Source organism: Macaca fascicularis, chromosome 10, assembly GCF_037993035.2.
Source record: "Macaca fascicularis isolate 582-1 chromosome 10, T2T-MFA8v1.1".
Lineage (NCBI taxonomy): Eukaryota > Metazoa > Chordata > Mammalia > Primates > Cercopithecidae > Macaca > Macaca fascicularis.
The window spans coordinates 105,893,909-105,921,822 of NC_088384.1; the positions used below are offsets into that span (position 1 = coordinate 105,893,909).

General features: G+C 43.4%; 1 protein-coding gene, 1 non-coding gene and 1 pseudogene across 19 annotated transcripts in view; 2 read left to right on the forward strand and 1 right to left on the reverse strand.

Moving 5' to 3' along the window:
- Window positions 1–640: 640 nt before the first annotated feature.
- Window positions 641–27,914, forward strand: part of SLC9A8 (solute carrier family 9 member A8) — an 82,080-nt gene continuing 54,806 nt past the window's right edge. For 13 of the 18 annotated variants that reach the window (XR_012419536.1, XR_006689926.2, XR_006689927.2 and 10 more), the window contains exons 1-4: window positions 641–689; window positions 2,763–2,944; window positions 11,460–11,540; window positions 26,965–27,023. Coding sequence is in view for 6 of the 18 variants with exons in the window: in XM_045363102.2 (XP_045219037.1) it covers window positions 664–689; window positions 2,763–2,944; window positions 11,460–11,540; window positions 26,965–27,023 (348 nt within the window). In the remaining 12 variants the exon portion in view is untranslated. Of the gene's footprint in view, window positions 1,084–2,762; window positions 2,945–11,459; window positions 11,541–26,964; window positions 27,024–27,914 lie in introns of all 18 variants that reach the window. The other 5 variants (XM_074005531.1, XM_074005535.1, XM_074005536.1 and 2 more) reach the window with 3 other exon arrangements.
- Window positions 16,370–16,431, reverse strand: LOC123567342 (U7 small nuclear RNA). Its single transcript, XR_006690258.1, has one exon. It is a non-coding gene; the product is annotated as a U7 small nuclear RNA (small nuclear RNA).
- On the forward strand, window positions 18,102–20,983 carry LOC102124294 (cytokine-like nuclear factor N-PAC; annotated as a pseudogene).

Here is a 27,914-nt window from a genome sequence, read left to right on the forward strand (position 1 = left end):
CACCCCACCGGCCACTGCTAGGCACATAGAAGGCATCTACTAATCATGTGTTGAATCAATGAACTGTTTAATGAATGGTCCACCCCTAGATCATCAGCATCCATTTTAACGCTAGGCATATAGTCTGAATTCAATCCATGTTTACAGATGGAATGCTGCACTGTCCTGTCAAGTCCAGGCGGTTATTTCTTTCCACAGCCGAAGGAAACTGAGGCTCGGGTTGCGGAAGTGTCCCCCTGGGGTCTCTCAGCTTAGGCTACAGGCTGGGCATCCCTTTTCAAACTCTTTTAGCACAGCGAAGTCGAGAGCACTGGGCGGAGGGTGCTTGCTTGCCCTCAGGGTGAGTCACAGTGACCTCACAGGAGTTTCCTCAAAACGTCCCCGGCCTGTGATGGGGAAAAGCCGGAATCTCTCGGGCCCAGGTGGTCATGTTGCCCAGGCCGGACAAGCTTCCCGAAAGCCCGGGGAGGGACTAAGAAACAGTCCTCCCACGCGCTTTCTCCCACCCTCGGGCCACTGAGACGGAGGCACAGAGGGCCGCCCCCGCGCGGCCGAGGCCCCGCCTCCCGCTCGCCCGCCCGCGCCTCCAGCGGAAGCCGGAAGCAAAAGCGGGTCCTGCTAGCCCCGCAGCTCCGAACTCGGTGGTCCTGGAAGCTCCGCTGGATGGGGGAGAAGATGGCGGAAGAGGAGTGAGTGGGCTTTTTCCCGGGCGGCAGAGGCGGCAGGGCTGGGCCCCGGCGGGTGACAGCGAGCGCCTCAGTCCGCCCTCAGGCTCCGGAAGGCGGAGCTTCTTTTGCTGGTTGGCCAGGACTGACCAAGCTGGTGCCTACGAGGGGGGCGGGATGGGCGGGATGGGCGGGCCTGGGCCCAGGTGGGCCTTGCGTTCTCTTGGAGGTCGGTCCCTCGAGCTGGGAATCCGCCGCCCAGCGCAGGCCCCCAGAGCGGCCTTGCAGAAAATGCAAACCCATATTTACTTTCCCAGTTTTCGGTTATCTCATGGTTACTGAGCCTCTTCCGCCTCCTCCAGGAAGTCGTCCGGGTTCTCCACACCCACGTCCTACGTAGCCAGTCGTCTCCTCCTCTGTAACGATCAGTTTTCATGTCTTTCTCCTTCACTAAGTTTCGTTCAGTCATTAACTGTTAGCCATCTACTCAATTCCAGGCCCTGGGCACATGGTAGGAAAGGAGGCCGACCAGGAGCCGCTCTCTGGGAGCTTCCATTCTAGTGGGAAAAGAAGACCATAATTAGTCAAGATGGTTTCAGATCGTGATTAATTAACCCTATTTATGCCTAGTGTTCTGTTATTGGAACGCTAAGCATGTGGGAGTTATTTATATCCTACTGCTCAAGGTCATCGCCAAGGTCTGATTTTTCTCACATGTCTGCAATTCTAAAAATTGCAATCTCTGCCATGAATGGGTTAAGTGTTCCTAAGGAAGCAGAATAGAGTTAGGGTTGGGGAGTCCACTTAGGAAAAAGTGACATTCAGCAGAAACTTGAATGACCAGAAGGAGGGGTAGGAGAAGTAACATTAAGTTCAAAAGGTCTGGTTGAAGAAAGGGTTTAGTGCTTTTGAGTGACAGGCAGCATAGCTGGTGTGTAAAGAGGAGGGGGGGTTAGCTGAACAAGGGGAGTTAGGGAAGGACGATCTGTGTCCTCCAGGTACTTTTGAGCAAGTCCAAAAGTCATCTCCATACCTACAGGGCAGAGTCTGTTGCAGATTGTAGATGCCCTATCACTGTTTGTGGAATAAGTACGTGAAGATGAATAAGGAACCCCTTCATTGATACTGGACTCCTTCACCTGATAACTTTTCAAATATATTTCTTGGCCATATGGGGGTCATTTAATGTAATCAGATACTTACTGAGCAACTGCTCCATCCCAGACACTAAACAGGGCCTCAGCAGCACAAAATGAAAGAGGCAATACAGCCCAGCGATTTCAAGTTTGGGTTTTCAGTTTGTTTCTGCCACTAACTGAGATGTTGGTGAAGCTTTGCAACCTCCCTGAGCCTTAGTTATGCATGGGTAAAAAAGGGAAAGTAATCATACCCAATCAGACGTTATACCTATTAAATGAGAGGTAGTGTGTTACCTAGTTCCTGAAATGAAGCAGTGCTCAGAAAATATTAACTTTTATAGTCACAATTACAGTTATTATAACAGTATTGCACTAGTTCACAATCCCAGCACGGTGTGAAAGAGCTGTGGGAACATAAGCAGTGGAGTGGGTAAATTCGGGTGAGGTAAGATGGGGTAATAGGAGGTGACATTTGAGCCTTTTTGAAATCTAAGAAAGATTTTGTAAAGTAGGGTAGGGCATGCCCAGATCAACCACTGGGCAAATTCAGGTGGCTTCTTCAACTTGCAGAAATAATGCAAGGAAAAGAATGTAAATTGGAGAAGCAAAGGTGCTAAGTAAACAATGTTGGACCTTGGATAGTGATGAGACTCCAGTTCGCCTCCCTTTTAATCCCCCAGTATTTGCCAAAGAGCAGGCAGCATTTCATGTCTCTACTAGCTCTAATTCCCTACCATTCCTGTCCTCTGTGGCTGCATTCAAAAGCACCAGAGGCCACTAGTAGTGCTGTGCAGCCAGGGATTTTCTTAGTAAGTTTCTCTCCAAGACCTGACTGTTAGTTACAAGACTTGTGAATCCCATAAAATTCTTGGACAGCTGCTCTTTCTGGTGTGAGGTGTGTGAATTGATGTTCTGGGACCCTTTTCCATTATGTAATTATGCTTTTTATGTCCTCCAGGAGGTTCCCCAATACAACTCATGAGGGTTTCAATGTCACCCTCCACACTACCCTGGTTGTCACGACGAAGCTGGTGCTCCCGACCCCTGGCAAGCCCATCCTCCCCGTGCAGACAGGGGAGCAGGCCCAGCAAGAGGAACAGTCCAGTGGCATGACCATTTTCTTCAGTCTCCTTGTCCTAGGTGAATATGGACACTGTCATCCCCATCATCTGCCATCCCCAGTGTCTGTGTACTTGGTCTGTGTGTTTAACCCTGTCACTCCTCTTGACTGTGTCAAGTCTTCCTCCCATTTGGTTTTCATATCAAACACTGAGGGAACATGTTCAGTTTATAACATCGTAACAGGGAACTCTCTTTATAAAATCATGGCGCTTAGCAAGTTCCGAAGAGCTCTTTTTTTTTTTTTTTTTTTTTTTTTTTTTTTGAGATGGAGTCTCGCTTTATCGCCCAGGCTGGAGTGCAGTGGCCAGATCTCAGCTCACTACAAGCTCTGCCTCCCAGGTTTACGCCATTCTCCTGCCTCAGCCTCCCGAGTAGCTGGGACTACAGGCACCCGCCACCTCGCCCGGCTAGTTTTTTGTATTTTTTTTTTTAGTAGAGACGGGGTTTCACCGTGTTTGCCAGGATGGTCTCGATCTCCTGACCTTGTGATCCGCCTGTCTCGGCCTCCCACAGTGCTGGGATTACAGGCTTGAGCCACCGCGCCCGGCCTCCCGAAGAGCTCTTAATGTAGTATCTTAGCCTTTGAAAGAAGGATTTAAAAAATTTTGGCCTAGAAAGAATCTTGAGGCCCGGCGCGGTGGCTCACACCTGACATCTCAGCACTTTGGGAGACTCAGGTGGATCACTTGAGGTTAGGAAATCAAGACCAGCCTGGCCAATGTGGTGAAACCCTGTATCTACTAAAAATACAAAATTAGTTGGACGTAGTGGCACATGCATGTAATTGCAGTTACTCAGGGGGCTGAGGCACAAGAATCACTTGAACCTGGGAGGCAGAGGTTGCAGTTAGCCGAGATCACGCCACTGCACTCCAGCCTGAATGACAGAGCGAGACTCTGTCTCAAAAAAAAAAAAAGAATCTTGAACATCTAGTTTAATGAATTTCAGGTTCTGCTCAAAGGAGTATGCGTGTGTGCAGGGGAGGAAGGAGCAGGGGGTAGGGTGGCAGAAAGTGGGAGGAGTCAGATGGGAGAATATCTGACCCTCTGCTCCTAGCTTCAATCAGAGCAGCATTTTGTGTTCATATTTGTTAGACTTCCATGTGAATTTTATTTAACGGTTTTGCTGCTGATTGAAAGAGCAGAAATCCTTGCCCTAGCACCCTGTTTTCCTTAACCTCTGTCATTCTCATTAACCATGGTCATGACTTTTGCCGTATCTGTGCACCACCTGTATTGTTAATTTAGTTATGTGCTATTTTTGTTTAAATGCATTCACTCTCTGAAAACTTCATTTTGGGCCAGGTGCGGTGTATCATGCTGGTAATACCAACACTTTGGGAGGCCGAGGCGGATGGATCACTTGAGGTCAGGAGTTCGAGACCAGCCTGGCCAACATGGTGAAACTCTGTCTCTACTGAAATTACAAAAATTAGCCGGGCATGGTGGTATGTGCCTGTAATCCCAGCTACTCAGGAGGCTGAGGCAGGAGAATTGCTTGAACCTGGGAGGCGGAGGCTGCAGTGAGCCAAGATCGTGCCACTATACTCCAGCCTGGGAGACAGAGTAAGGCACTGTCTTAAAGCAGGGAAAAAAAAAAAAAAAAAACTAATTTTGTTCAACCTTCTCTTTTAGTGTGTGAGGAAATTTCAGCATAGAGAAGTCAAGTGATTGTCATACTGGGCTAGTATAAGACTAGAGACTGATAACCAGGTTACCAGATAGCTGTCGAGAGGTTTCGATAAAAGACAAAAACTTAAATGCCTCCCAGAGTGCCTATAACTCCATCTCAAAAAACAAACAAAAAAGAAATCCAGTTGAAACTACACAACCACTTTTGATTAGCTAAGGAATAAATAGCTTTGAGTTTGACCCAAGTTCAAATTGTTTTTTTGTTTTTTTTGTTTTTATTTTTGAGATGGAGTCTTGCTGTTGCCCAGGCTGGAGTGCCATGGCGAGATCTCAGCTCACTGCAAGCTCCGCCTCCCAGATTCACGCCATTCTCCTGCCTCAGCCTCCCAAGTAGCTGGGACTACAGGTGCCCACCACCACGCCCAGCTAATTTTTTGTATTTTTAGTAGAGATGGGGTTTCACAGTGTTGGCCAGGATGGTCTTGATCTGCTGACCTCATGATCTGCCTGCCTCAGCCTCCCAAAGTGCTGGGATTACAGGCGTGAGCCACTGCACCTGGCCTGTAATCCCAGCACTTTGGGAGGCCAAGGCGCGTGGATCATCTAAGGTCAGGAGTTCGAGACCAGCCTGGCCAACATGGTGAAACCCCATCTCTACTAAAAATACAAAAAATTTTAGCAGGACATGGTGGTGTGCCCCTGTAACCTCACCTTCTTGGGAGGCTGAGGCAGGAGAATCACTTGAACCCTGGGAAGCGGAGGTTGCGGTGAGCCGAGATTGCACCACTGCACTCCAGCCTGAGTGACAAGAGGGAAACCATCTTCCACCCCCCAAAAAAACAAAAACAAATTCTTGTTTGAAAGTGAAACAAACATTTCATTTGCTGCTTTTCTTTAATGATACCAAAGTCATATTCCTAATGAGATTAGATCTTTTCAGAAAGTTGAAAGGTGGAACTGTTTTGTTTTTTTTTTATTTCTCTGATGTGTATTAGGACTGTTTTTGAAGGAAAAGTATAACTTCTCTTACATTTATCTCTGGTAAGTGGTCAAAAATTTTAATAATACACTTGAGGCCAGCAGTTTGAGACCAGCCCGGGCAACGTAGTGAGACTCTGTCTCTATAAAAAATAAAAGATTTTAATAATACAGTCTTTTTATTTGAAATCTTAGGACTCATCCTTGTCTGTCATAGTTTCAGAAACTTTTAAACCCATACTGAAAAAGTACACAGACCAGAAGTATACAATGTCTCATATAGATTTAATACACCCTGGTAATTTTTTACCCTGTAAATGTAGTTGAATTCTATTGATAGGGGATTACTTCAACAATGAAGGACTCTTTTTTGTTTTCTTTTTTCTTTTGCGATAGTAGTCGAAGACAAAGAAAAGCATTTCTTTTCTTGATTAAGAAATCTTTAGTAGCTGAAGTCTTCCTTCAGGATTGAGGAGTATTATTAGTCTATTTACATTGCTGTCAATTTGATGTGTTAGACAATATAAAAGGCAGACCTGAAAAAAAAGAAAAACAACTTTTGCAGTCACTTTTTTTTAAGGGAAATTGAAAAGTATAATAGGACTTTTAAGTAACTTCCAGGGTGTGGAGCATTTAAGATTAGCTGTACAAAAGACCACAAAACAGGTTTCTATAATGTACCTTTTATACCAGGCAAAATCCTGCCCAGTGTTAATAGTATTATCTTTGGGGCCAGAAAGGCTGAACTGTATTTAATAGTCCTGTATATTTCTCTTGGATTGTCCTCTCCAAACGGATTATAAACCTAGACTCTAGAGTCACACCAATGTTAGGTGGGTTTCATTTTCACCTAATCAGATTCTTGATAGTTTATGAGTTACTGTCTCTGCTTATGTGGAGGTCAGCATGTATTAGCAGAATAGAATGATGCTTTCTTTTTAAGTAAATTTGAAGGCATTGTTTCCCTGTTGCATATTATTATTTATTTCTGGTTAGATATCCAAACACTGAAAATCTTTTTTTTTTTTTTTTTTTCCGAGATGGAATCTCGTTCTGTTGCCCAGGCTGGAGTACAGTGGTGAGATCTCACCTCACTGCAACTTCCGCCTCCTGAGTTCAAGTGATTTTCCTTCCTCAGGCTCCCAAGTAGCTGTGGTTACAAGTGCCCACAACCACACCCAGCTGATTTTTGTATTTTTAGTAGAGATGGTGTTTCGCCGTGTTGGCCAGGCTGGTCTTGAACTCCTGACCTCAGATGGTCCACCTGCCTCAGCCTCCCAAAGTGCTAGGATTATAGGTGTGAGCCACCACACCCAGTTCAAACAATGTAAATCTGATAATGTTTTTAAAAATTACTGTTATTCGGTAACTTACTAATTCATGAATAAATGAACTCAAATGAATTAAGGTAAATTAGCCTATAGTTTATTCTAGACCTCAGAACTCCTGACCTGGAATTTATTTGCCACATTTGGTTACTCTTTTAGTTAATTCAAATGAAATGGTAACTTTTGTGTCCTCTAAGCACATCACAGGATTACAGTGTGTTCCTCTTTGTTGAGAAGGGATGACAAAACTCTGTAGTTACTTTTGACTTTTAGAAACTTGAAATCAGTCGACTTGCATTTAACTATTGTTGATCTTTGACTCCACAAGAAAAAATGGGGAATCATTGTTATTTACTTACACTAGATAAATAATTAACATTATTTGACACATACATTTTATGGGCCTCGAAACTTAATGGAGTTATTACAATTGATATGTGTTTTATATTTTTTCCATAGTCATTACTCTAGGCATGAAAAATTGGAAGCACACCCTCCATACCACACAGTTTTTGCCCTTTCTTGCTCGGTTTTTTTCCAAGTGTACTTGAAAACATGTGCTTGTTTTTGTGTATACAGATGTATGTTCATAAGCACATACACAAACACAAATAATACATGTTTGGAGTTGCGAATTTGTTTCGACTTAAGTGGGGTCCTATAACTTGCCTTTTCATCTCACAGAATGTCTTGGAGATCATTGTGTTGGTGTTTTTTCTGTCTACCTCATTCTTTTTTTTTTTTTTTTGTAGTAAAATGCACATAACATACATTTACAATTTTGAACACTTTAAAATGTACAGTTCAGCAGCATCTAGTACATTCACAATGTTGTGCAGCCATCACTACTATCTACTTTCAGAACATTTTCTTCACCCCAAAAGAAAACCATTAAAAGCAGTCGTTTCCCATCCCTCCCTCTTCTAGTCCTTGGCAACCACTATTCTGCTTTCTGTCTCTAGGAATTTGCCTATTTACAATACTTCGTATAAATGAAACCATTTATATGTGGTCTTTTGTGTCTAGTTTCTATTACTTAGCATAATGTTCTCAAGATTCATGTTATAGCGTATATTAGAATTGCATTCTTTTTTATGGCTGAGTAATATTCCACTGTATGGATATACCACATGATGTTTATTCATTCATCAGTGAACATTTGGATTGTTTCTACCTTTGGGCTATTGTGAATACTTCTGCAGTGAGCATTTCTGTACAGGCTTTTGTGTGGATAAATGTTTTTATTTCTTTTGGATATATACCTACAAGTGGAATTGCAGAGTCAAATGGTTACTCTGTGTTTAACTTTCTCAGAAACTAGCAAATGTTTTCCACAGGGGCTGCACCATTTTACAAGGGTTCCAATTTCTCCATGTTCTTGCCAACACTTATTTTCTGGTTTAAAAAAAAATGATAGACTGGGTGTGGTGGCTTATACCTGCAATCTCAGCACTTTGGGAGGCTGAGGTGGGCAGATCACTTGAGGCCAGGAGTTCGAGACCAGCCTGGCAATATGGCGAAACCCTGTCTCTACTAAAAATACAAAAAAATTAGGTGGGCGTGGACGTGGTGGCATACACCTGTAGTCCTAGCTATTTGGGAGGCTGAGGCACTAGAATCATTTGAATCTGGGAGGTGGAGGTTGCAGTGAGCTGAGATTGCACCACTGCACTCCAGCCTGGGTGACAGAGCGAGACCCTGTCTCAGGGGAAGAAAAAACGTATAGCTATCCTAGTGGATATGAAATTGGTTTTTTTTTTTGTTTTTGTTTTTGTTTTTTTTTGAGATGGAGTCTTGCTCTGTCTCCCAGGCTAGAGTGCAGTGGCATGATCTTGGCTCACTGCAGCCTCTGCCTCCTGGGTTCAAGTGATTCTCCTATCTCAGCCTCCCATGTAACTGGGATTATAGGTGTGCACTACCACACCCTGCTAATTTTTGTGTTTTTAGTAGAGATGGCATTTCACCATGTTGGCCAGGCTGGTCTTGAACTCCTGACCTCAGGTGATCTGCTTGCCTCGGCCTCCCAAAGTGCTGGGATTACAGGTGTGAGCCACTGCACTCACTGTATTTTTTTAAAAAATCTTACATGTCCTTCCAGTGAATCATTGTATTTTGATTTTAGTTTCCCTAGTGACTGTTGATGTTGAGCATCTTTTGTCTATTCATGTCCTATGCCCATTTAAAAGCTGTGGTGTTTGGCTGGGCGTGGTGGCTCACACCTGTAATCCCAGCACTTTGGGAGGCCGAGGCGGGCAGATCACGAGGTCAGAAGATCGAGACCATCCTGGCTAATACGGTGAAACCCCGTCTCTACTAAAAAATACAAAAAATTAACCAGGCATGGTGGCAGGTGCCTGTAGTCCCAGCTACTCTGGAGGCTGAGGCGGGAGAATGGCGTGTACCCGGGAGGCAGAACTTGCAGTGAGCCGAGATCGTGCCACTGCACTCAAGCCTGGGCGACAGAGCAAGACTCCGTCTAAAAAAAAAAAAAAAAAAAGCTGTGGTGTTTGTCTCTTGGCTGTTGAGTTTAAGAGTTCTTTATATATTGTGGATACTACACCCTTATCAGATACATGATTTGCAAATATTTTCTCCCCTTCTATGGATTGTCTTTTCTGACTTTATTCTTTTTAATGGCTGAAAGCTATTACTTGGCATTGATGAACCTTATATTTACCTCTTTCTGTAGTAGACAGTTCCCCCCTTTGCTCTTAAAGCTGCAAAGAGTTGTTTGATCTGTGTATGAGAATAACTTAAATTTTTAAAAATCTAGCTTGGTACAAAGGAAGAGCAGAAACTGGTTCAACTCTCTTGGTCTATTTTCTGTCCACTTATGTGCTTATTTGCCTTTTTTTGTTTTGTCTAGACATTGAGCATGTTCATTAGTCACATGTTATGTTTATGCACTGGAACTTTTTTCTTGCCCTTAGTATTTAATGTAGGATTTCTAACTAGGTTAAATATTTCTATAAAAATAACACCACAGATTGATAGTTTAAAGCGCAAAATGAAAAGAGGACAAAATGTCTACATTTACAACACTCTGGCCACCTGGTGCTTTTTGGTGGGATTAAATAAACCTCATTTGTCAGTGCAGCCTCTGAGTGTGACCAGTTAACAGCCATGTGGATTGTTTAAACAGTTCCTTGAAAAAAATAACAAAATTAATTTTAGTCCTGTTAATAAATACTGGGGTTGATGAGCTGGTATACTATCTAGGTGCCCAATAAAAGAAAGAGACATGCATACTAACATTTGGATTAGGAAATTACATTCAGGAATAATTTTTGTGAAATACCTTATTTTTTTGGGTGGGGGGCAGAAATATCCCTTTCAAATCATTTTATTTTACATCTTCTTATTTTCTTTCATGACAACACCTCTGTGAAGAAAGTTAGACATTATTGTATTTTGGAGGTTGAGGAGTGAAGGCATCCAGCCAGGAGGGAGGTGGTGGGGTACACTGTGGTTAAGAGCACAGATTTGGAATCTGACTCAATACTGCAGCACCTACCAGTGGTGTGACAGGTGCTGTGATGTCTTGAAGCCTCAGTTTTCTGATCTGTAATCAGAGAAGATAGTGGTAATGACAGCTAGTTCAGAGGGGAGCTGGAGGATTAAATGAGAGAGTAGTTGGGGTGTTCAGCCTAGTTCATGGCTCATGGGAAGCCCTCAGCCAATGAGAATGGCAGGACACAGCTGCACCCAGCTGCGGAGCAGGAGTGTTCCATATTCAGATCTCTGATGTTCTTGTCACCAAACCAAAGTGTTTACTTTTTCCTGTTTGTAAAACCCTCACTTCCCTCCATGTTAAGAGCCAGTCACATGGTGGCAAACTAATTTGTGTCAATGCAATCTGTTGTAGTTACATTTATGTAAAAGTGATTGATTTCATTGACTTCCTCTTCACCACATAGAGTGTTCTAGTTGATAATCACTTCCAAAAAGTTGAAGACCATTTCTCAGAATCAGAAAAATTTGAATAATTTTAAATGATTATATAAGGTTTAATAGCTTATGTAAAAAAATAGATTTCTGGCTGGGCACTGTGGCTCACACCTGTAATCCCAGCACTTTGGGAGGCCAAGGTGGATGGATTGCTTGAGCCCAAGAGTTGGAGACCAGCCTGTGCAACGTGGCAAAACCCCGTCTCTACTAAAAGTACAAAAAAAATTAGCTGTGTGTGGTGGCATGTGCCTGTAGTCCCAGCTACTTGGAAGGCTGAGATGGGAGAATCACCTGGGCCCGGGAAGTTGAGACTGCAGTGAGCCTAGATCATACCACTACACTCCAGCTTGGGTGACACAGTGAGACTCTGTCTCAAAAAAAGTAGATTTCTGTTCCTTTTCCAATAACTACTGGAAAACAAAGTAGTTCAGGCAGACAAAGAAGTATGGAGAAAATATAATAAACATTGTAAATGTACCTCCAGTTTAAGAAATGAGACATGAAAAGCACAGCTGAAGTTCACTGTGTTATTCCACTTGTCCATTTCTGTGAGGACCCCCCAGAGATACCACTGACTGGAACTTGGTGTTTATCATTCAAAATTGGGTATTTTTTAAAAACAATATCTTATTTTTTTTTTGTCTACAGCTATCTGCATCATATTGGTGCATTTACTGATCCGATACAGATTACATTTCTTGCCAGAGAGTGTTGCTGTTGTTTCTTTAGGTAAGTATGTATTGGTGATTCCATAATGAAAGCAGTAACAGTAACTACCATTTTTTGAGTGCCTCTTTAGTGCCAGGAACCACAAGAGATGCATCACATCCCTGATCTCATTTAATCCTCGCTGCAACCTGCCCTAAGGGTGTTATGATCCCATTTTACAGATGAGGACACTGGGGTTCAAGAAGGGTAGTGACCTCCTAAAGGTCATGTAGAAGCCTAAAGGCCATACAGCTCTGTACAGCTCAAAGGCCCTTTCTTAGCCTTTTACTTCTGGTAGAACTACCCTTGGGGAACATTGACCTCTACTGCTAGGCTGGGCTGACATCCAACTCAGTAATGACACTTCATAGAATCACTCAATTTTATAGACAGAAGGGACTCTGACTTTACGGTTTAGGAGGAACCTTCAATGGCTCACTTAATGCCAGAGTCAGATCTAAAGTCTTCAGAGAGCATTCCACTCTATCCCACTTACATTTCTGTTTTGTTTCCTGTGCCAATTAACTGTTGAGATCTAGTTGCAGTGAATGAACCCGTGTAATAACAGGTGTGAATGCACACACAAGTTCATTGAAGTGGTTAGTGAAGGAAGAAGGCAGGGAATTTCAGTAAGTGTAAGATCAAGGCTGAAATGGGGTGGAGACATGTAAGGCACAGTAAATAAAGTCTTAGGTCAGCCAAAGCTTTTTATCAGTTTATTATATTATAGTCACTTTTACTAGTTTCCACTTGCCTACTGATGGTATTTAATTTTTCCTGATCACTGCTGATGTTTAGAAGTTAACTTTGATTGCCTGGTAGATCTTTAGCGGAGTAGTAATTCTTTCACAGGATAGTTATTGTTAAGATTAGCTTTGGAAATGATTGTTCAGACTCTGTTCGCTAGCCTCCCCATCCTCCCATCACCCCAGCAGTCCTACTACCCTGGTTCAGAGTCTCCTGTATTTTCGCTGGACTTCAGTACGAAGTGCCAGATCCTGGCTTGTGAGGCTTCACATTGTCATCTCATTTATGCCTTATGAGCTCCAGGTGATACCATATTTTAAGGAATGAGCACCACTGGATAGTGTTGACCTTCAGTACAGGTTTGGAAACCAGTTTTACTCAAAAAGTTCGTGTTCTCCGGTGAAACCCCGTCTCTACTAAAAATACAAAAAATTAGCCGGGCGCGGTGGCGGGCGCCTGTAGTCCCAGCTACTCAGGAGGCTGAGGCAGGAGAATAGGAGGCTTGCTCGTTAACATTCCTTTCTGGCCAGGTGCGGTGGCTCACGCCTGTAATCCCAGCCCTTTGGGAGGCCGAGGCGGGCGGATCACGAGGTCAGGAGATCGAGACCACCCTGGCTAACACAGTGAAACCCCGTCTCTACTAAAAATAAAAAAAAATTAGCCGGGCGTAGTGGCAGGCGCCTGTAGTCCCAGCTACTCGGGAGGCTGAGGCAGGAGAATGGCGTAAACCCGGGAGGCGGAGCTTGCAGTGAGCTGAGATCGCGCCACTGCACTCCAGCCCGGGCGGCACAGCGAGACTCCGTCTCAAAAAAAAAAAAAAAAAAAGAACATTCGTTTCTGCTATTAGGCATATTGAAAAGAACCTCTGTGACTAATACCCATCATTCTGGGGCATTCGGTAAAGGCTTTAAGAACTACTCCAAGGAATTTACAGTTGTGTGGTCAGTTTTACAGCTTCTTAAGGAAATTTGCTTTGAAAATTATAGTTGGTGTGTATTTAGATATTATACACATGAAAATTAAAATGATAATTCTTATAATTTGGTTTAGAATTTCAAGCTCCTCATGTTTCTTGAATGTTTGGGTAACTGCAGCTTGCTGAACACCAGTGCTTCTATTAGGACTTAGAGCAGACATTGTTGGTTGCTTACCAAAGAGTCATTTCCCCCTTCTTCCTTGAAAATAGAACCCCAATTTTGATCAGGTATCTTGCCAGAGTGTGCTTGAGGAAGATAGGCCTCTCCAAGTCAGGATTGGTCTTTGCCATCATGTTAATTTCACTCTTCTTTGCCAATGATTGGTTGAGAGGGGTGGAGGTGGCAAGGCAGTGTAAAACCCGTTTCTGGCAAGTGACACCAAGGTGAAGTGTGATGAGGTAGTGGGTACTGGATGGAAAATGTTTTCCTCTCCGATAGTAATGAGAAATTTCCCCTTCATTTCTTTGATGCTGCTGAATGAGGGTGTGATGCCTAGTGGACTGGTAGCCATCTTGCAACTACTGTGGCTCAAACACAAAAGCCAGAGTGCTAAGGATTGCCAGGGGGACAGATGGGAATCCCAGATTATTGATAGCATTGTTGCTTTGTTGAATTGATAGCCCTGAAACTTCCTATCTTAGTGCTACCTTTTATATGAGATAATAAACATCTATTAGCTGTTGTTGACTTAGAATAAAGAAAAAAATCAAAACAAGCATATTGTTTAAGCCATTTTTAGTCTAAATTCTTTTACTTGCAACTAAAAGCATCTTAACTAACATAGAACTCTTTGCATTCAAGGGACAAAACCCAATTCAGAAGAAATTGGCCAGGCACAGTGGCTCACACCTATAATCCCAGCATTTTGGGAGGCCGAGGTGGACGGATCGCCTGAGGCCAGGAGTTTGAGACCAGCCTGGCCAACATGGTGAACCCCCCATCTCCACTAAAAATAGAAAAATTAGCTGGGCATGGTGGCAGGTGCTTGTAATCCCAGCTATCCTGGAGGCTGAAGCAGTAGAACCACTTGAGTCCGGGAGGTGGAAGTTGCACTGAGCCCCGGTCACGCCAGGACACTCCAGCCTGGGTGACAGAGCAAGACTCCGTCTCAAAACAAACAAACAAACAAACAAAAAAATTGGTAAGGGTAGGGGCGCACACCTCTTGACTCAGATAACTGGCAAAACTACGGGTAGTATTAGCTTGAGACAGCTGAATCAGGTCTCCTGGACTCAGTTCTTCTCCATGCCTCAGCAGTGAATCCCTTTTCCCCGGCTTCACTGTCAGGCAGGCTCTCTCGCTGTGGTACTCTGATCCGCTCTCAGACAGGCTCTTGGTGTGGTAAGCCCTTAAAGCAGTAACTGCAGTGTAAGAGAGGACCTCCTCTTCTTTCTGGCACCAAAAGTTGCAGGATGAACTCTGACCACCTGGTGACCTCAGAATTGGGAGTGGGGTGGAATGGTGTTGGGAGTCAGCCAGAGCTCTCCATCTACAAGGTTCATTTCTTCACTGATGTTGCAGAAATAATTGTAGCCTGCATAACCAGGTCTTGGGAGAAGTGATGGAAGGGCAATGTTGCCTTCAATACTTCCTTGCTAACTGAGGTCACTGGAAACCCAACAGCACTTCCAGGGAGAGCGCTGAGGTCCAGAAAGTACTTTTTAAAAATTATATTAGAGGACATTTGGTTAGAATTTGCAAATGCTGACTTAGCTATCAAAGTAATTCTGTATTTCATAAAGCTAAAGAAATTGAAGGAAAACTTTTTTCCTCAGCTGGAGCAAAGTCTAACAAAATACTGAGATATCTACCATTTCAAGAATTTCCAACTTTTGTGCCAAAAAAGAATCTAGATGAAGTTGCCAGAGAAAGTAGGGTTTTCATTTTTTGGGGGATACATTTTCCCCTCCTGCCAGAAGTTGCTTTGTAGCTTGCAGTCATTTCGAGACATTATTGGTCTTTTGCTTTATAGTTAGGTGTTCAGCGTTCCTAAGAAATTGTCAGGATACAAAAGGACCATCTGCACTCCAAAAGCACATGTCCCCCACTTCTACTTTACTGTATTTTTAAAGGAGCGTCTGTCTGGCCACTTTTCATTCACTATAAAAATATAGTATCAACCTGAAGTTCTAAAGAGTTCCTTGGCCCTTGTTCAAAGCTTTCAGGATACTTTCTATACTTTATGGAATTCTGTAGTTTGGGCCTTTTAAAAACTAATTTCTTTTGCACAGTTAAACAACGACTATACATAGAAAAAAGAAAAATCCTGTTTATTGACAATTGTTTTTATCTTGTTTCATTCTCTTCCAGTCCATGAGTAGACATGTCCATATGTATTAGATGACTTTATATAGTTTAATTTGAGTTTATATCATTTTTTTGTGTTCTTTCCATGTATTAGTTGAGTTCACGTATTTATTTATTTATTTTTTTTTCAGACAGAGTCTTGTTCTGTCACCCAGGCTGGAGTGCAATGGCGCGATCTCAGCACACTGCAATCTCCGCCCCCAGATTCAAGCGATTCTCCTGCCTCAGCCTCCCAAGTATCTGGGATTACAGGCACATGCCACCATGCGCGGCTAATTTTTGTATTTTTAGTGGAGACAGGGTTTCACTATGTTGGCCAGGCTAGTCTCGAACTCCTAACCTCAAGTGATCTGCCTGCCTCAGCTTCCCAAAGTGCTGGGATTACAGGCATGAGCCACTGTGCCCGGCCCATATTTATTTTTTTACTGGCTGTATGATGCTGATTCATGTATATATTTTAGGCTAAAATTTGTAAGGAATGAAAATGAGGCTGGGTTCAGTGGCTCACGACTGTAATCCCAGCACTTTGGGAGGCCGAGGTGGGCAGATCACCTGAGGTCAAGAGTTCAAGAACAGCCTGGCCAACATGGCGAAACCCCATCTCTACTAAAAATAACAAAAATTAGCCAGGCATGGTGGTGCGTGCCTGTAATCCCCGCTACTCGGGAGGCTGAGGCAGGAGAATCACTTGAACCTGGGAGGCAGAGGTTGCAGTGAGCTGAGATCATGCCATTGCACTCCAGCCTGCGCAACAAAAGTGAAACTCCGTCTCAAAAAAAACCACAAAAAAAGCAATTTTTTTTTTTTTGGTGGGGGTACGGGGGCTTTCCAACAAAAACCGGAAAGCCTGCTAGACAAATTCTGAAAGAGCTGTAACTGGCCAAAAGTACTATCCTTAAAAAACAAAAAAAAAGGGCCGGGCGCGGTGGCTCAAGCCTGTAATCCCAGCACTTTGGGAGGCCGAGGCGGGCGGATCACAAGGTCAGGAGATCGAGACCACAGTGAAACCCCGTCTCTACTAAAAATACAAAAAAAAAATTAGCCGGGCGCGGTGGCGGGCGCCTGTAGTCCTAGCTACTCAGGAGGCTGAGGCAGGAGAATGGCGTGAACCCAGGAGGCGGAGCTTGCAGTGAGCCGAGATCGCGCCACTGCACTCCAGCCTGGGCAACAGCGTGAGACTCCGTCTCAAAAAAAAAAAAAAAAAACCCCAAAAAATTAAAATCTTTTAGTAAAAAACAAGAAGGAATAGAATAGAATTAAATAGCACAAACATGGTTTAAAAAGTTGTGACAGAGGAGCACTTTTGTATATTCTATTTACCCATTGATTCAATCAAATCTAGTTTGTAAGTTAGATCACAGTTTTTCTAATGATCAGCAGTATTAAGGTTAAACTTTGGCAACTGAAAGTCAAACTTCCAGCCCTCCACTTATAACCCTAATCTGGCCTTTTCTCGCTCTAAAATAAAGTGAAGGCTGAGGTAGGAAAATCACTTGAATCCAGTAGACAGAGGTTGCAGTGAGCCAAGATTGTGCCATTGCACTCCAGCATGGGTGACAGAGTGAGACTGTCTGAAATAAATAATAATAATAATGTATTAATGTATTAATATATTTTACACATTAGCACAGTGCGTGGCACACATTATGGACGTGTGTGTGTGCGTGTATGCATTTCTTTCTTTTTTTTTTTTTTTTTTTTTGAGATGGAGTCTCGCTGTGTCGCCCAGGCTATAGTGCAGTGGTGGGATCTCTGCTCACTGCAAGCTCCACCTCCCGGGTTCACGCCATTCTCCTGCCTCAGCCTCCAGAGTAGTTGGGACTACGGTGCCCGCCATGGCGCCCGGCTAATTTTTTGTATTTTTAGTAGAGACGGGGTTTCACTGTGGTCTCAATCTCCTGACCTTGTGATCCACCTGCCTTGGCCTCCCAAAGTGCTGGGATTACAAGCATGAGCCACCACAACCGGCCGCATTTATTTCTTTTTAACACGGTGCAAATACATAGGTGTGTATACGTGTATATATATATATATTTATTTTTTTTTTTTTTGAGAGAGAGAACTTGTGTTGGGATTCTACATTTTGTAACCTGATTATTAATACATTTGAGGATGTGTTTGGTGGCCCATGCGTCGGGGATGGTTGGGTAGTAAGATGGGGGCTGTGAGTTCGCTGTTCAGCATCTTGATGTGGGGGAAACTCGGCTGGTATCCTCCTTCACCAGGAAAGATCGTTAAGTCACCGAAGGACTTGAAGAAATCTCATGGGACCAGGTGCAGTGGCTCACGCCTGTAATCCCAGCACTTTGGGAGGCTGAGGTCGGTGGATCATGAGATCAGTAAATTGAGACCATCCTGGCTAACATGGTGAAACCCCATCTCTACTAAAAATACAAAAAATGAGCCGGGTGTGGTGGCGGGCACCTGTAGTCCCAGCTACTCGGGAGGCTGAGGCAGGAGAATGGCATGAACCCAGAAGGTAGAGCTTGCAGTGAGCCGAGATCGCGCCACTGCACTCCAGCCTGGGAGACAGAGTGAGACTCCGTCTCAAAAAAAAAAAAAAAGGGAACTTCATGGAAAGAAATGCTTCTTTGTGAAATTTTTTTGGAACATAAGATCATGCCTGGATTAAAGTGAAACAGCTGAAGCCATATCATGCTCATAAAGAGGGAATGATAAAGATTAACAAGGATAAACGATTCCAGCAAGCGGTGGATGCCTCCAAGGAGTTTCTCAGGAGAGCCCAAAGGGAAAGATCAGACGTCATCCCACAATTCTGCTGATGACAAGAATCGGCTTAATTTCAGTGAGGAGAGAAGTAGGCCCAACTCAGGTGATAAGAAGTGCAAACTTAGCCTGTCTGAAGGGAAAGCGAAAAAGATCATGGGAGAAGGGAAAAAGAGGGTGTCTTCGGGCTCTTCAGAGAGAGGCTCCAAATCCCCTCTGAAAAGAACCCAAGAGCAAAGTCCCCAGAAGCGGGGTTAGCCCCCAAAGGATTAGAAGAATGTCACCATCCCGAAGTCCAGTACCTTGAGGTGGATGATGGCCAGACCAATGGCCGCATTTAAATGGACCAGAAGTGAGCCTGTTAAAGATGCAGATCCTCATTTCCATCATTTCCTGCTAAGCCAAACAAAAGCCATCTCTGTCTGTTACCAGGCAATCACAAAGAAGTTGAAAATATGTAAAGAGGAAACTGGTTCCACCTCCATCCGGGCAGCTGACAGCAGGGCTGTGAATGGCAGCATCACAACAAAAAGATAGGATTTGGGGGCCTTGGTCTCATGGGAAGTGGCATCGTCTCCAGCTTGCTAAAAATGGGTCACACGGTGACTGTCTGGAACTGCACTGCCAAGAAATGTGATTTGTTCATCTAGGAGGGGGCCTACTTGGGAAGAATGCCTGCTGAAGTCCTCTCAACCTGTGACACCACTTTCGCCCATGTGTTGGATCCCAAGGCAGCCAAGGACCTGGTGCTGGGCCCCAGTGGTATGCTGCAAGGGATCCACCCTGGAGAGTGCTACGTGGACATGTCAACATTGGACGCTGACATAGTCACTGAGCTGGCCCAGGTGATTGTGTCCAGGTCAGGGAGCGGGGGCGCTTTCCAGAAGCCTCCATCTCAGGGAATCAGCAGCTTTCTAATCAAGGGATGTTGGTGATCTTAGCAGCTGGAGACAGGGGCCTATATGAGGACTGCAGCAGCTGCATCCAGACAATGGGGAAGACCTCCTTTTTCCTAGGTGAAGTTGGCAACGCAGCCAAGATGATGCTGATCATGAACATGGTCCAAGGGAGCTTCATGGCCATGATCACTGAGGTGCTGACCCTGGCCCAGGTGACAGATCAGTCCCAGCAGACACTCTTGGACGTCCTCAATCAGGGACAGTTGGCCAGCATCTTGCTAGACCAGAAGTGCCAAAATATCCTGCAAGGAAACTTTAAGCCTGATTTCTACCTGAAATACATGCAGAAGGATCTCTGCTTAGCCATTGTACTGGGCAACGCGGTTAACCATCCGACTCCCGTGGCAGCTGCAGCCAACAAGGTGTACAAAAGAGCCAAGGCACTAGACCAGTCCGACAATATGTCCACCGTGTCCCAAGCCTACATACACTAAACCGTCGGACCCCCCGCCCCAGCCCTCTAGTCTCTTTCTTTCTGTCTGTCTGTCCCTTCTTTGGCTCAGACCCAGCCTGACCAAAAACACGCATTTCTTAGGCTCAGCTCTTGATACGGAAATGAGTGTCTTCACTCCGGCAGCATCATGGTCTTCCGTGCTTTCTGGACCCAGGGTCTGTCGCGGGGGAAGAGAACTGGGCCTGACCTACCTGACCCTCTGAGGTGGGTCTGGGACATCCTCGAGGCCCTAGCATTTCTCCTTGGATAGGGGACCAGAGGGTGCTTGGGATGTTGCATAAGAACAGGAAGTCACCCAAGGGATGTCAATTTCTTATCCCTCTGCCTGGGTTGGATTTTCCAAAATCATAACTTGCAGAAGGCCAGCACTTATGGTGGAATATATAATCATAAGACAGCCACACTGGGGCAGGGTCCCTCCCCTCTCCCCACTCATGGCTTTGACCCTTTAACAGTTTAGAACCTGGGTTAGAGAATTGCAGAAGATGAGGTGGGAGGGCAGGGAAGATGCCTGTCAGGTTTTTAGCACAGGTCATTTCACTGAGATTTTGAAACATTTCTGTTTGAACACAAAGCCTGTTCTAGTCCTGGCAGGATACATTCTGAGGGTGGGGGTGGAGAAAGATGTGGTAATGTAACCGGTTAGTCAGTGTTGTCTTAATATTGTTGACAATTCTGTAAAGTTCCTTTTTATAAATATTTGTTAAGCTGTTTCACCTTTGTTTTGAAATCCTTCCCCTTTTATTGGAGACATAGTCTTACTGTGTCCTCCAGGCTGGAGTACAATGGCGTGGTCTCAGCTCACTGCAACCTTCCCCTCCGGGTCTAAGTGATTCTCCCACCTCAGCCTCCCAAGTAGCTGGGACTACAGGCACATGCCACCACATTCGGCTAATTTTTGTGTTTTTAGCAGAAACGGGGTTTCACTTATGTTGGCCAGGCTGGTCTCAAACTCCTGACCTCGTAATCCACCCGCCTCAGCCTCCCAAAGTGCTGGGATTACAGGTGTGAGCCACCGTGCCCAGCCAACCCTTCCCTTTTAAGCAGAAAATGTGACACTTGTGAAAAAGCTTGTAAGAAAGCACCTCCCTTTTTTTTTTTCCTTTAAACCTTTAAATGACAAATCTAGGTAATAGGGTTGTGAATTTTTATTTTTGCTTTGTTTTTAATGGACACTTGTCTTTCAGAACAGGATTGTGTGATAATGTGTAAATGGTGAAAACAAAACATGATTTTGCACAATTAACAAAACTACTGCAAGAAAAATAAAACATTTCTTGGTAACAAAAAAAATTAATACATTTGAAACATTTTTCATGTAACCTTACTGACCAGGAATATTTATGTTTTACAGTCATAATGGTAGCCCTGCAGTGCACTCTGGGAGTGAGCAAGCGAGCATTGGCAGTTCATTGTAGTAGTGTAGGCAGCCTGTGTCTTTAGCATGATGAGGTGGTAGGATGCACCCGAGCCAGCGGGCCAGCATCCTTGGTGGCTCTAAGCTCTCAGAAAAGCTATTTAAACTCTCTGAGCTTTCCTACAATGTTCTTTTGAGGATTAGAAGTAATTGAAAGTGACAAATCCTGAAAGAAGAAGCTCAACAAATAATCATTAATTGCTCCTGATCCTCTGAATGAATTGAGGGGTGTCCTTAATTAGGTGTATGCACAAAGATCAACTGGGAGCAAAGGAAAATGTTAGAACTTGTGTTTCTGTTTATTTTTAACCTCACTCGTTTACAATTTCTGTTTTTTTGTGAATATTTTAAAATATTGGCTGGGTACAGTGGCTTATGCCTATAATCCCAGCACTTTGGGAGGCTGAGGCAGGCGGATCACCTGAGGTTGGGAGTTCAAGACCAGCTTGGCCAACGTGGTGATGTCTCTACTAAAAATACAAAAATTAGCCGGGCGTGGTGGCGCACGCTTGTAGTATTAGCTTTTCTCTCTCTCTCTCTCTCTCTACATATATATGTATACACACACACACACAATATATATATACATGCTATATATATACACTGTATATATACTGTATGTATAATATCTGGTGATGAGTTGTGTGATATACATTCATTTTCTCTGTTGAGTAGATTGACCTAACTTTGAACCTAACTTTGAACCTCAATCTTAAGAGGTAAAGTAGTAGTTTGCCAATTTAATGCTGCACAAAGGATTATTTAAGTAATAACAACAATAATAATATCACATCGTATTTGACAAAACTTCCTAGCACATCATAAATAATAATAAGACACAGGCTTGGGCAATAGAATAATTACTGATTTTCAAATGTAACTGCTTCATGTGTGGTTATAAACGAGGTAATCATGGCATTAAGGTTTGGTATACGTTTAGAAAGGAAAAAGAAAGCTGAGGTTTTAGTAAAGCAGAAAAACACTAAGCTTTAAAAATGAAGCCTGAAACCATGGAAAGAGGTTTAACTTCCCTAGTAATCAGGATAATTGCTGAATGCAAATTGAATGCAAATACAAATTGAAACATTAAAGTACAATGTATTGCCCACCATGTTGGCAGAAATGTTAACATCTGATGATTATCCAGCGCGACTGGAGATGTGGGACGCTTTCTTGTGGAAGCGTAAGTCAGTACAACCACTTTGGAGGATAATTTGGCAACATTTTCAGAGTTAAAAATGCTCATGCTTTGTAAACCTGCCATTTGTAGTCTCTGGATCTGCCCTAGGGAGATAGTCTTGGGTTTTTTTTTTTTTTTTTTTTTTTTGTGAATGTCTTCCACAGGGAGATACTCTTAACACAAAGTGGCATGTACAAGCGTGTTCAATGCAGCACCACTATTAATAGCAAACAGTTGGAGGCACCCATCAGTGGGGGAATGGTTAAAAAGGTTGTTATTTTTTTTTTAAGTGCAATGTAATTCACATATGATAAATTTCACCATCTTAAAGTGCACAATTCAGAGTTTTTTAGTATATTCACAGAGTTGTACTACTATCACCTCTAAATAATTCCAGAACATTTTCATTACCCCAAAAAGAAACTAATACCCATTAGCAGTCACTCCCCATTTCTCCCTTCTCCCTTCTCCCATCCCCTGGAAACCACCAATCTACTTTCTGTCTCTGAATTTGCGTGTCCTGGACATTTAATATAAAGAAATGGAATCATACAATCTGTGGTACTTTTTATTTGGCAACAGCTTTATTGAGATGTGCTTCACATATCACACAATTCACCTTTTTCTTTTTGCGGGGGATGGAGTCTTGCTCTATGGCCCAGGCTGGAGTGCAGTGCTACAATCTCAGCTCACTGCAACCTCCGCCTCCTGGGTTCAAGCGATTCTCCTGCCTCAGCCTCCTGAGTAGCTAGGATTACAGGTACCTGCCGCCATGCCCGGCATGTATCATGGGTGGGCATCCTTCACGTTGGCAAAATAAACTTCCAAACTTGACTGAGACTTGTCTCAGATACTCTGGTTTACATAACCATCCTAGTGGGTATGGAGTGGTATCTCATTATAGTTTTTATTTGCATTTCCCTAATGATTTATGATGTTGAACATCTTTTCATGTGTTTCTCAGCCATTTGTACATCTTCTTTTCCGAAATATCTATTCGATTTATTTATGTGTATTTTTATTTTTATTTTATTTTGTTTGATATTTTGAGATGGAGTCTCACTCTGTCCACCAGGCTGGAGTGCAGTGGCATGATCCTAGCTCACTGCAATCTCTGCCTCTTGGGTTCAAGCGATTCTCCTGCCTCAGCCTCCTGAGTAGCTGGGATTAGAGGTGCCCGCCACCACGCCCAGCTAATTTTTGTATTTTTTTAGTAAAGACGGTATTTCACCGTGTTGGCCAGGCTGGTCTCGAACTCCTTAACTCAGGTGATCCGCCCGCCTCGGCCTCCCAAAGTGTTGGGATTACAGGCGTGAGCCACCACATCTGGCCTCAATTTATTTTTAATTAAAAATTTTTAAAAAAATTTTTAGGCCGGGCGCGGTGGCTCAAGCCTGTAATCCCAGCACTTTGGGAGGCCGAGACGGGCGGATCACGAGGTTGGGAGATCGAGACCATCCTGGCTAACACGGTGAAACCCCGTCTCTACAAAAAAAATACAAAAAACTAGCCGGACGAGGTGGCGGGCGCCTGTAGTCCCAGCTACTCGGGAGGCTGAGGCAGGAGAATGGCGTGAACCCGGGAGGCGGAGCTTGCAGTGAGCTGAGATCCGGCCACTGCACTCCAGCCTGGGCGACAGAGCGAGACTCCGTCTCAAAAAAAAAAAAAAAAAAAAAAATATTTTTAGAGCCAGAGTCTTGCTCTGTCACCCAGGCTGGAGTACGTTGGTATCATTATAGCTCACTGCAGCCTCCACCCCCTGGGCTCAAGCAGTCTTCCTGTCTCAGCTAACTGAGTAGGACTACAGTTGCCTACCACCACATCTGGCTAAGTTTTTTCTTTTTTTTTTTTTTTCTTTTTTTAAGACAAGGTCTCACTCTGTTACCCAGGCTGGAATGTAGTGGCACAATCACGGCTCACTGTAGGTTCCACCTCCGAGGCTTAAGCAGTGCACCCATTTCAGCCTCCCATGTAGCTGGGATTAACAAGCATGAACAACCATACCTAGCTAATTTTTTTTTAATTTTTTAATTTTTTAATTTTTTTTCCTTTTTAAGACGGAGTCTCACTCTGTCGCCCAGGCTGGAATGCAACAGTGCAATCTCAGCTCACTGCAACCTCCGCCTCCCAGGTCAAGCAACTCTCCTGCCTCAGCCTTCAGGGTAGCTGGGATTACAGGCACTTGCCACCACGCCCAGCTAATTTTTTTATTTTTAGTAGAGACCAGGTTGATGCCTTTACATCTGAGTTTTTGCAAAAGTAGAGACCAGTGTTTTACCATGTTGGCCAAGCTGGTCTTGAACTCCTGACCTCAGGTAATCCACCTGTCTTGGCCGCCTAAAGTGCTGGGATTACAGGTGTGAGCCACTACACCTGGCTCCTAGCTAATTTTTAAATTTTTTTGTAGAGGCAGGGTTTTCCTGTGATGCTTAGGCTAGTCTCGAACTCCTGGGTCCAGGTAATCCTCTCTCCTCAGCCTCCCAAAGTGCTGGAATTACACATGTGAGCTACTGTGCCTGGTCAGAAATATCTATTCAATTTGTAGCTTCTTTTCTTTCCTTCTTCTTCTTTTTTTTTTTTTTAACAGGGATGGGGTCTTGCACAGCCTGGAGTGCAGTGGCTGTTTACAGGTGCAACCATGGTGCACTACAATCTTGAACTCCTAGGCTCAAGCAATCCCCCTGCCTCAGCCTCCTGAGTAGCTAAGATATAAGCAGGTGCCACTGCGCTTGGTTCTGTGGCATTTTTTGTTGTTGTTTTTGTTTGTTTGTTTGAGATGGAGTTTCACTCTTGTTGCCCAGGCTGGGGCGCAGTGGCACCATCTCAGCTCACTGCAACCTTCACCTCCCGGATTCAAACGATTCTCCTGCCTCAGCCTCCCTAGTAGCTGGGATTACAGGTGCCCACCAACACACCCAGCTAATTTTTTGTGTTTTTAGTAGAGACGGGGGTTTCACTATGTTGACCAGGCTGGTCTCGAACTCCTAACCTCAGGCGATCCACCCGCTTCGGCCTCCTGTGCTGGGATTACAGGGGTGAGCCACCGCACCTGGTTGGTGCTGTGACATTTTTATACTATGCTGCCCAGCTGTTAAAAGGAATGAAGCAAATCTGTACATAATAATCCCTGACTAGATCTCTAAGACTTAATGCTAAGCAAAATAGCAAGTAGTAGGATGATATATTATACTACCATAAATTTTATATAAATAAAAACACTCAGGTGTGCCATGCATACACTTACACACACACACACTCTCACACCCTGTTACTGTTCAGTTAAATATATATATATATATGTAAGAGGATAGAGAAGGGCCTGATACAATATTTCCCAACCTTTCCAAGATAGTTTGTTACCTTGGGCCAGGAAGAGAGAGAACGAAGATGGGGGTGGAAGTGGGGTATGATCTAAAGGGACTTTTGTCTTATTTATGACATTTTACATAGTATCCATGTACTGTTTGGCTAACAAAAGTGTAAAAGCTCCTTAAAATGTAATTACAACCTGAAAAAATAAGAACATGGGAGCTCTTGGGGAACTGTAGCAGGAGATGGGTTAGAATCCATGCTCCATGCGCCCTGGCAAAGGAATGTGTATTCATTGACTCCTTTTATAGCTCAGCTTTATTTTGTCTGGGGTCCTTCCTCTTTTTCAAAATAATTTTATTATTTTTTAATACTTTGTATCAATTCAAATAGCATGGAGGTTTATAAAGTGAAAATGAACTTACCTCCCCCTCTTCACTTGAAACTACCTACCCTAAGGTAGTGTTAGTGCACATCCTTTTCCTGCAGAAATTCTGTGTTTTGGTATTATCTCCCACCCACCCAGTAAGCTGTGCTTCCATCTTCTTGTGGTGAAAGCTCCTTCCTTTCTGGGAGAGGGAGGTCTTCATTTTGAAGCATCCGTGGAATGGTCTGCAGGCTTGCTTTGTGTCACCTCCTACCCAAGATTGTGATGTAGTAGGTCTGAAGTTCTACTTGGGCGTCTTCATTTTATAAAAAGTTCCCGTGGTGATTCTGGTGAACCAACAGAGGGTTAAGAGTCATTTATCTAGGGAGTAGCAGGGCAATCATAAATTGTGCCCCTGCTGCTGCTTTGGGAATTATTTTTGGTAGCTGCTTTATGAGAATGATGAGCCTGTCAGCTTTATGGAAACATGCCTGAACTTAGATGGTCTGTTTTCTTCCAGGAATTTCACAGGACTTTTACTTTAGGTTATTTTCAGCATTTGTGTTTTTGTAACTAAATATTCAACATGGAACTGCTATTTGAGTCTGAGAAAGTGATCATGGATTCTTTTTTGAAAATGATGGAAATAAACAGTACATGGCAAACTTAGCTTGTAAACTCTGCCATTTCACATTGAAAATGGGTGGATATAGTAAAAATGACAGGTGATAAATCTTCACCAGTCAGAGTATCCTTGGGTCTTGATTTAAAATGCTTTTCCTTCCCCACAGCCTGACTTTTGTGCTTCATTTTAGTGTGTTTGCCTGAGATGTGAGTGAGAAATTCATGTGATAGATGTCTCACATCTCCCTAAAATGTGTAAAACGAAGCTGTGCCCCAACCACCTAGGGCACATGTCAGGACCTCCTGAGGCTGTGTCATATCTTAAATTTGAGTAATCTTTCTCATATCTTAAATTTATGTTAAATTTTCTCTTATAGGTATTCTCATGGGAGCAGTTATAAAAATTATAGAGTTTAAAAAACTGGCGAATTGGAAGGTAGGTTTGCCCTTTGGTGGTTCTTAATTTTAGTAACATTGATGGTTATGCTGGCTTTTTTTTGGTAATTACTTGGCTATCAGTGGAGTTATTTATATTATTATATTATATACCCCATTAATTTTAAATTTTTTTTTATTAGATACAGGCTGATGCCTTTACATCCGAGTTTTTGCAAAAGCATAAGTCTCATACTGTTTCAAGTGCACGTGGGAGCACCAATGTCATTTTGTTGTTGTTGTTATTATACTTGCATTTTTGTAATCCTAGGCTAACCTACTTTATTAGGCAGGAAAATTCTCTAATTAGCATTAAACATTAAATACTGTTTATTGCTCCCAATTCCATTCTGACAACTGAGGATAATAAAACATACTTGTCTGGTACTGTGAGACACAGTACTTCATATATTGTGGCTCATATTATCCTCATGACGGTCATGTGAGGTGGATTGTCTGGGTATTGTAATATCATCACCCCATTTTTACACATGAAAAAGGTGACACTCAGGGAGATTGGGATGTATTCAGTGTCACAGAGCTAGAAAGAAAGTGGCTGAGTGGAGTCTTGTGTCCAAACCCTCTGGCCTGAATATGCAGTGTTTTCTCCACCATACCACCCCGTCCTCAGTTTGCTAATATACATACCCTTGTGTTAAAGAGGTTATTAGAGTATGAACATCATCCTGGGATGCAAGTACTTATTGAAACTGGAATTTCAATATCAACTTGAACATCCATGTTGAGTAGGGTGAGATTAACAAGTATGCTACAAAATTTATTTTGTGGAGGGAAATAAGATTCATTTCAAAATAGTAAAGAATTATGTGGCTAAAATTGATCACATTTGAGCCCTTCCTACTTTGATGAAGCTCCTAGGTCCTAGGATTAT